Source organism: Talaromyces amestolkiae (assembly GCF_001896365.1).
Source record: "Talaromyces amestolkiae strain CIB chromosome Unknown scaffold12.1, whole genome shotgun sequence".
NCBI classification, from domain to species: domain Eukaryota; kingdom Fungi; phylum Ascomycota; class Eurotiomycetes; order Eurotiales; family Trichocomaceae; genus Talaromyces; species Talaromyces amestolkiae.
Window position 1 is genome coordinate 1100162 of NW_024468048.1, and position 9077 is coordinate 1109238.

General features: G+C 46.4%; 4 protein-coding genes across 4 annotated transcripts; 2 read left to right on the forward strand and 2 right to left on the reverse strand.

Annotated features, from left to right (window-relative positions):
* Positions 1 to 976: 976 nt before the first annotated feature.
* Positions 977 to 3250, reverse strand: BHQ10_006688 (uncharacterized protein; the record flags this gene model as incomplete). The annotated part of the gene is made up of 4 exons (XM_040879301.1): positions 977 to 1231; positions 1283 to 1488; positions 2345 to 2565; positions 2634 to 3250. 4 exons carry the CDS (start codon positions 3248 to 3250, stop codon positions 977 to 979), a joined length of 1299 nt encoding a protein of 432 aa, XP_040735192.1.
* A 441-nt stretch (positions 3251 to 3691) lies between these two features.
* On the forward strand, positions 3692 to 3928 carry BHQ10_006689 (uncharacterized protein; the record flags this gene model as incomplete). The annotated part of the gene is made up of 1 exon (XM_040879302.1): positions 3692 to 3928. The coding sequence occupies one exon, from the start codon at positions 3692 to 3694 to the stop codon at positions 3926 to 3928; it is 237 nt and encodes a 78-aa protein (XP_040735193.1).
* Positions 3929 to 4383: 455 nt separating this feature from the next.
* BHQ10_006690 (uncharacterized protein) lies at positions 4384 to 6127 on the reverse strand (the record flags this gene model as incomplete). The annotated part of the gene is made up of 2 exons (XM_040879304.1): positions 4384 to 5991; positions 6056 to 6127. 2 exons carry the CDS (start codon positions 6125 to 6127, stop codon positions 4384 to 4386), a joined length of 1680 nt encoding a protein of 559 aa, XP_040735194.1.
* Positions 6128 to 6950: 823 nt separating this feature from the next.
* Positions 6951 to 8087, forward strand: BHQ10_006691 (uncharacterized protein; the record flags this gene model as incomplete). The annotated part of the gene is made up of 1 exon (XM_040879305.1): positions 6951 to 8087. The coding sequence occupies one exon, from the start codon at positions 6951 to 6953 to the stop codon at positions 8085 to 8087; it is 1137 nt and encodes a 378-aa protein (XP_040735195.1).
* Between the last annotated feature and the right edge of the window lie 990 nt (positions 8088 to 9077).

The window sequence follows — 9077 nt, forward strand, 5'->3', positions numbered from 1 at the left end:
AGCATACTCCTCCCCAATCTCGCGTCACAGTGAGATGGCATGGTCCCCCTCTCCGTCCCATCAACAACACCTTCACCACGGCGGTCGCCAGGATGCGGCTGCATCATCTCCCCCTTCGAGGTCAATGACAGGCGAGAATTCGCCGTCTCAAGCGCAGTATCTCTCGGGGTATGTGGCGACTCACTCAAATAGTCGATATCGACCTGGGTACTGATCCCTTGGTTTTGTATAACCCGTGTATGCATGCATGTCTGTTTTTTATATGTCAGAAGAGAAAACCATTCTATGGAAGATTGTTTATTTTTTGTTGTTTTGGGTGGGTTGTCATTGGGTTTGGCTGAGATCGGACGGGTCCTAGAGTTATGAAGTTCAGATATGAAAGTGTCGTGAAGGCAAGTATTGGGATTTATCAACGGATAAGGCAAGCTGTCGAAGAAGAAATGAGCTCCCTAAAAAGTCAATTATATCTTAGAATCAACTGAAAGAGACTTAAAGAGCATGCATACATATATTTCATAACGACAGCTTGTCATTCATGACTAAATTACATACTAAATGAGACTCATATGCGTACATTAGGGGCAACAAAAGCAAAAAAAGCTTTCTCTTATTGACATATAGGAATTGCGCATCTCATTGTTCGCCAATAACGATAGCACAACCGAAGGTGTAAAGTGGTAATTTGTTGGACCCGAAAAGATAAACGTTAAATTTCTTTTACCATTCATTGCTTTGCTCCGATTTCTCATCACCGGCTGCTCATGAGATGGGCTTTCCATAGAATGACCACGAGAAACGATTGATTCATGATGGGCATGGAGGTATAATCGTAACGGAAGAGAAATCTAGGGGTGTTGGATTTGTGAAAGGCTTTAAACAGGAAGAGCGAACTTCTTTCCTTTCATCACCCTGTTGATGTATCAGTACTTGCCTACAACGAGCTCAAAGAGCAAGATATCTGAAGTCATTAGATGGCTTACTTCGTGTAATAGATGTAGAAAAAGTCCGAATAGAGGACGGTCTGGATGATTCCAGCAAGAACTGGGATCGCATGGAAAAAGCCCTCGAAGAAGAACCTGTAGATCCAATTGGGAATATATAGCGCTCGATAAATACCCAACGCAAAGAGATAGTGGGTTGTAATAGTATCTGCCTCGCCGGTCCGTTGTAGCATGAATAATTGCGGCAAGATCGCAACGGATTCCAGCCAGATTGAGAATGTCCAGAGGATCTTTCAAGGAGTCAGTGAATTTGGTCATTCCCATATGAAACACAGACTGACCTCGGAGATTGTGTATTGCTGTGGGAAGAGTATGGCTAGAAGAGCACTGAAACCAAGAAGGTATTCCACCTTGAAGGTGTCAGTGTTTGGGTCCTGAGTCGGTTTGTAGTCATTGAGCATGAGATAGATGGTATAAGTCGAAGACCCAATAAAGAGAATCTTGAACACCGTGTTGTAAAGAGAGTCCGTGAACGTCCAGAAAAGATCTGTATAGAGTCCGTTTAGTTACCGCTATGTACCAATATCTTGACGAGACTGGTTCCGAGAGACATACCCAAGTAACGCGTTACAAAAACGATCAAATATAGCACTTGTGATTTGAACGATAATCCCGAGCAGCTCTAAAATAAAGACGTAAGTCAATTGATCGGCGAGGAGTGTTCAATGGTAGTGGGATGGTCGTTGACTGACGCTGGTTGACTTCATCTTTTGTAGAAGAATGAGTATGGATATGAGATGCGAAAAATCCGCTGTTTAACATCAGACAGAATTAGTGTCTGCTTCCTATGCGGTTTCTCTCAGTAGTAAACTCACCCAAAAGCCTGAAGATATTCATGTTGAACGTCGAATCGCAATGCGATCTAGAGTGGACACGTTTCCAATGAGACGATTCTGCCGCCTAAATAACTTGTTGCTTGGGAAGCTCTGAAGTGGAGATGAAACAGTGGGAGTGCAGATATAGACCGAGCCCTCTGTTAGACACGCTAGATCGGTAGACGAAGCAAAACTGATTATGGCAGGGAGGAGCAAGAGGAGKGTTGACAGTGGGAAGGAGAGGGCGTACATCCAAAAAAGAAGATCTACCCGGCAGGTGGAGCGCCAGCGCGGCGGCGGCGGTAGGGCGGCCGCGCGGATCTTTCAACTTCCAATATTAAGTTACTAATTGATTGACTTATTAAGTTACGGGATACCAACGACAGTCACATCGCTTGTATAGAGTTGCAAAACCAGACAAATAAATTGGGTATCATACTAACTGTCGCGCTTGTTATACATACATCTATCATACACGGCTCGAACAACGTGCGTATCACAAATCATAAAATCAAAATGCACTACTACCTTCGAGCCTATCTTCCTCCGTCATTCGCTGAAGGTGAGCTTCTGCAAGTTCACTTCGCAATGCGTTAAGAGCGCTCTCACGCTGTAGTCGGTCCCAATCCCGTAGCCCTTGTCTTTTCAACATCTGCTTGTCCAATGCTTGTTCCACCAATTTCCCTTCATCCGCCTTCAGGTTCATCAGTCTCTTTTCAATCACGAAATCAAATGCTAAGGGTAACAGTCTGCCGCCGTTTATGACCGTGGGTAATGTGGCTAGATAATTGACCTTCGCACTCCGTTGGTGACTGACTGGGGCATTGCTGCTATGTCGATAAGTCGGCGCACGATGAAGGTCATGAGCTGGAGGACTGTATGCGTACCGATGTCGGGGTCCCGTGGGCGGTGCATGCGGTGCATGTGGCGCATGAGGTGTAGACGGAGTGCGTCTTGGTGTTGAAGAGGTCGACCATGTCGGGTCACGACTGGAATAGCCAGAGGCTCCCCGAGGCCTCGTTGGAGCAGATAATAAGGATACATTAGATGCACGACTTTGAGAAGACGATAAAGTGGTCGCACTAGGCGCAGAGGGGAGATTCCTGTCTTGCGAGACACGCGACGCGCTTGACCTGGAATCTCGCAAACCGTCGTCCCGATCGTCAGGTAAAATGCCTCCACGGTGAGATCGCGGAGACCTACTACGGCCAGAGTATTCGCGTCGATCCACAACCTCATGCGAGGCACGATATGCTGTGGTACTCGAAGCGAGTACGGGTTTCTCAAAATCCGAAGATGACGGCGACACGGTTGTAGATATTGAAGCTTTGGCAACATCATCAATTGGAAGCCGCCGCGATGATCCGTCCTGTGCGGGAGATCGACTTTCCCGACCCGAAGACGGAATCCGGAGGCGCTCATTGAGACGCTCATTGACAACAGGCGGAGAAGATCTTCGCGAAGTAGTCCCAGAATTCAAGGCTGAGGTATAACCTGATGATGCTCGCTTGTTGGGTGACAGTGTCCGATTGCCCTCACCAGGGTCAATCCTCGGCGAACGTCCACCACGGTATGGGCTTCTTGAGCGACCCGGCGGGCGCCCATACGACTCGCGCTCTTTGAAATTTGATCTTGGGGGCGGTGATATATCTGCACGCCTTCCAGGCGGTGGGGAGAGGGGTCGTTCTCTCCTCGGCGACCTTGGAGCATAAGGTGCCCTGAAACTATCACCACCGCCCCTGGTCGACTGATCGTAGGATGGTCGCTGGTTATAGGGCGAGCGAGATCTCCATGATCGAACAGGAGATGAGGGACGATCGCGCCGTGGTGATCTAGGTCTCAAGGGCGAGCGTGCACGCTGAGGTTGACGATAAGATGGGCTTCGCGAGCGACGGAAACCAGCTGGGGATCGACTTCGATACCTTTCGGAAGGATGACCACCACGGGGTGCCCAGGTATCAGAGGCTAGCCGTGGAGGAGATCTATTTCGCGGGCCACGAGGCGGAGGAGGAGAGCGTGGCCTTCGTACGCGACTTGGAGAGCGCGAACGAGAATATCTGCCAGAAGGACGATAACTTTCGCCGCCTCGCCGCTCTTCAAATCTCATTCTAGAGTTTCTAGCAAGTCGTCGCCGGGTGAGCGCGGCGAATAATTCCAGGTGTTACTGTCTTATTGGCCCGTTGCGATGAAAGCGACAGAAAGCCTAATAGCAGCTGCGAAAATAGAGAGGAGTCCGGCTCTAGGAAGGTTTCAGAAGGGAAGGTGGAAGGTGAGGGTAGGAGGAAAAACCGCTAACCCTGTTGGAATTAGTCAGCGGCGAATGACGTTCATTGGTGGCGGTGCAGCATACAATATCCTTTTATCGAGTCGACAACACAACATCAACTGGCAACAGAGTGACCAAAAGGTTAAAAGAGTATACGGGGTTTGATTAGGGCGTCTCTGCCAGAAGCTGATATCATATAAATACATGTTTGTCAGTCCACAAGTCACTGCAATTGCTTAAAGTGTCTGGAGGACATAGTAAGAAGTATGCTCATTGGACATAAATTATACCATCACGGAAATCAGCGCTTTCCACGGCGCTCCTCTTCCTTGCGAACCCTCTTCCTTTCATTAGCAATCATATCGCTAAGGTCGTCTTGAAAGTTCCACTGCGAGAACTCTTGCTTCTTCTCTGCGTCGTACAAGCCTTTCAAATGCTCCTTGCTGATTCCATCATTATTTTGCAGCAGTTCGGGATCCATCGAAACTTCGACATCATCTGCTTTCTTTCTTTTACGGTGAGAATCTTCACTTCCTAGCAAAGGTATCGATGTTTCTGGAGCTTTGAGGTCGTAAACTCTGTCGCCACCAAAAAATCCCGAAACTCGCGATGCTTGCTCAGGAATAACACGGTATGCGGCCTTCGGTTGCGTGATATCTTCTGTCTCTGTTCCCCGATGATGTTTGCGCACGTCAAATTCTCCACCAATACTCTCGGTTGTGCCAAATTCAGATGGCACGGTAGATACCAAGCCGCTCGGAGTCTCTAAACCACTCTGCGCATGTGTAGCATCCATTCCGTCATCATCTTCCTCTTCCTCCTCCGCTTCCTCCTCTTCCTCCTCGCTCTCTTCTTCCTCCTCTTCCTCCATAGGCTGCAATTCGCCCCAGAGATCTTTCTCAACAGGCTCCCCTTGCTGAGCTGTTTGTTGAGTCTGAAGTACGCCGAAGATATCGCCACCGTACAAAGGCTTGTTGTGCTCATCAACCGGGGGTTTACCATATCCTCCAGGATGGAAACCCCACATGGCACCTGGAGGAGGCGGAGCATTTAAGCCTGGGATCTTCAGTGCGGGATATGAAGGTGGTGGGCCAAATCTCTGTTGATTGATTAACCAAGGTGGAGGAGCCCCCGGAGGAATGTTGAGTGCTTCCTTCAACTCGTCACTGAGCTCGCCTGGACGCAAGTGGCGCAGATTTGTCTCGTACTCCTTGCCCTCGTAATAGACCTCCCCATACCGCGTGAGTTCTGGCTTAGTTTGGAACCTAAAGAATGCTTCGTATAGTTTCTGATAGTCGATATCAAGACGGCCCATCTTCGGTTGCACTCGTTCTCGCTGCTTTTGCTTCAGCGTTGCTTGCTCTTGTTTTTCCAAAGCCGCATCCCGCATCTCAGAGATTCCGGTCTCCTGAATGAATTTTGGCAGTGCGAAAGCGGGCTTCTCGATGCCTCGCTTGGAAGACAGGTATTCACGTTTGAGCGACCAATGAGTTGGTACGGGAACGACATTGCGATGCGCTTTGATGTGGACTAGCAGTCGAGGATCTGGAGCTGACGTGTCGGTCCATTCCACCAAGTCAGGTTTTTGTACTAGTGCTTTGAGTTCGGCGATAGATAGTTTAGTCAATTCTTTCCGCTTCTTCTTGGACATTTTGGGTTCTTCTTCCTCGTCGGGGATTTCATCGTCGTCGTCAAAGAAGACTTCAGGTTTTTCCGTTTCGAGTTTTGTTGTTTCCTCCTCGCTCGCTTCAAATTTGTTCGCAATATCTTTGTACATAGCCCAGAGACTATCATCGAGCTGAATGGCGGCATCCTGCTGTTCCTCTTTCAACTCGGGTTGCGACGGGGCATTAATTGGCTTGTCGGTGTCGCCATTTTGAGTAGCATCTTCGTTCGGTGCTGCGGTTGACTGGATAAGTCGACACTGTTAGCTACCAGATACTCGCTTCAGGACAGGGGATAAGATGACGCACGGTATCTTTTTTGGCTTTTCTCCGAGCTCTTTTTAGCTGGTTCTTGGTGGGCTTGGTTGCTACGGCTGGCATAGCAGGCGATTGCGTCTAGCGTCGCGATGTGATAAGTGTGTCAAGTGGCAATACGGGTGCAAAGTACACTATAAATGTTTCCGCGTCGATAAAGATGAGAACTTTGAGGTTGTTACCGAATAGAACTTGTTCTTGGCAGAGGACCATTTTATTAGGATGGATAATCAGCATCCTGTCTAACCCCAAAGAGGATAGTACGGCGTTCTTTTGGAATTTGGAAAACGTAGTCGAGCTAACCGTTATTAGACGCAGGCCCCACGACCTCTGCCTAAATCAAACAGGCCAAAACGATAGCGATCTTTACATTAAATCCTACCTTCAAACACAAAATGAATCTGGATCATCTGCCCACAGAATGATTACGATTGATAGCAGATTTTCTGGACAAGGAGAGCCATATAAACCCATTATGTCGAGCCAACAGCCGCCTTTACCATGCTTTGAATCCATTTTTGTATTGACATAACTCCCAGAGAAGCAACAGTTCGGCTCTCCTGTGGGCCGCTGAAGTTGGTAGCGAGGCTACTGCTCGACTCAGCATTCGTGAAGGAGCGAATCTTGATCTGTCTGAGGATGGCAGAACATTATTATCACTAGCTGCACAAGGCGGACATACAGCAGTAGTAGTGCTTTTGCTCGAGACTGAAAAATTCTTCATCGATTCAAAGGATACATACGATCGCACAGCGCTATCCCAAGCTGCATCATACGGTCACGAAAGATTAGTAAAGTGGCTACTCCAAACTGGCAAAGTGAATGTCAATTCCAAGGATGATAACGGTCAGACACCGCTATTCCTTGCTGCTGGGCGGGGCCACGAAGCATGGTGAAGTTATTGATTATGGATGGATCTTCGAATTCCGATATCAAAGACCGTTTCTTCGATCAAACACCACTGTCTGTGGCTACACAGAACGGCCATGAATCGACAGTAAAGCTGCTTATTGAAACTGGAAAAGTGGATGTCAATTCTAAATGTAATACTGGTTCCACACCAATATCTATCGCTGCAGCAAAAGGCCATGAAGCCTTGATGAAGCTATTGCTTCAGAATGAAAAAGTTAATGTTGATACCAAATATCATAGTGGCCGCACACCATTGTCTCATGCTGCGAATAACGGTCATGAAACGGTAGTAAGGCTACTGCTTGATACAGGAAAAGTGGATGCGAACTCTAAGGATAACGATGGACATACACCATTATGCCTTGCTGCAATAGAGGGCCATGAAGCAGTAGTGAAACTAGTACTTGAGACTGGGAAGGTTGATATTAACGCCAGAGATGTCATTGATCGAACACCACTGTTTTGGGCTATATGCCGCAAGCACGAAGCAATAGTCAGGTTATTACTTGAAACTAGAGATGTGGATGTCAATCTCACGGATAACGAGGGCGTGTCGCCATTGTCCCAGGCAATAAAGAATTGCCAAAAGACGTTAGTCAAGCTGTTGCTTGCAATAGAAAACGTGGATGTCAACTCTAGGGATTGTATCCAAGGCAATACACCATTTTCCTACGCACTAACACCCGCACTATCACAACGAGATAAAGAGTATATGGAACTGCTACTTGAAACTGGAAATGTTGATCTCAATTGCAAGGATAATGATGGTTATACACCATTATCACAGGCTGCTTTACTTGGCGATGTCGAGGTGGTACAGTTTCTGCTTGAAACTGGACAGGTGGATGTCAATTCTGTTGATAACCTGGGTTTCACACCAATGCGATGGGCTGCGTATCAAGGCCATGAAGAAGTGAAGAAATTGCTAGCTGATGCTACTTTTGCTTCCCGAGGGTCCTCTGTAACTTTGCACGGAGACAACCAGTTGAAAAGACAACTCGAAACCACCAATATTATAGCACTTGCGTTCAACAAAGTCGGTTACATCTCAATCCAGATTCTGAACTCGGCAAGCCCCTCGGTGCGATACCTGAAGCCTGACCTGACGTTATGAAAACCCGAAAAGGTAAAATGTTCCAGCCTACATTTCTACCCTATCAGCAACTACGGTTGATAAGACAGTTCGTAGGATAGCGAAATTAGTTTTATCAGCGTCAAGCAGCTCATAGGTTTTTCGATTAACCCAATGCACGTCCCGAAAGGGCTAGGATTGAAAGCCAGACTGATATCACATTCGAATCTCTTCCCAATGACTGTATATGTCTGCAACTGATACAAATTGTAGAGACGGGCGGTGGAGAGTAGGCTTCTTATGGACATCACGTATTTCTACGGTGAGAGGCCGTACATTTACCTTGTGGGCATTCGGATACGAGGTGTACGATCGTATTTTTTACTTCTTACCAATATTGAATAGTATTTCGAGGATCTCGCCGCAGGGTTTCCTATGACACACTAATGCCGACTGAACATTAACCATGAGTAAAAAAAMCCAGCCGATACTTAGAGGATAAGAGCACTAAATATACACCCATATTTCACAAATATGACTTTCCTATCTTTCTACAGTAAAAAATACATTCACCCTGTACACAAAAGTGCGTCACTGCATACAAGAGACGCCGACCCGGTACAGCCTAGTTGCTCCTTGCCTTGGAGGACCAAGCCTCCATTCTGAAGCCGTTGAACTCTGTACTAAACTAAGGACCCACCGGTGAGCAACATGTCTACATAGTAATATAATAAAGGGGAATTCTAACTTAATTAACTAACATAATCGGTAAGCGGATCGGCCATGTTATAAAACTAACTTGCAAGATACTAAGTAGAATCTAGTATTATTAAAGAAAGATACTTGTTATAACAGCTAACACTATATCTAGTTATTTTTATAACTTAGTATATAGATAGTCAGCTAAGAGTATAAGCTTATAATTAATATAAATAAAAATATATAATAAAAAAAATAATTRTTAAATATATATTTATTTACATAGCAAAAGATATAAAAAAAATATAGAAATAAAATCTATATAAATATATT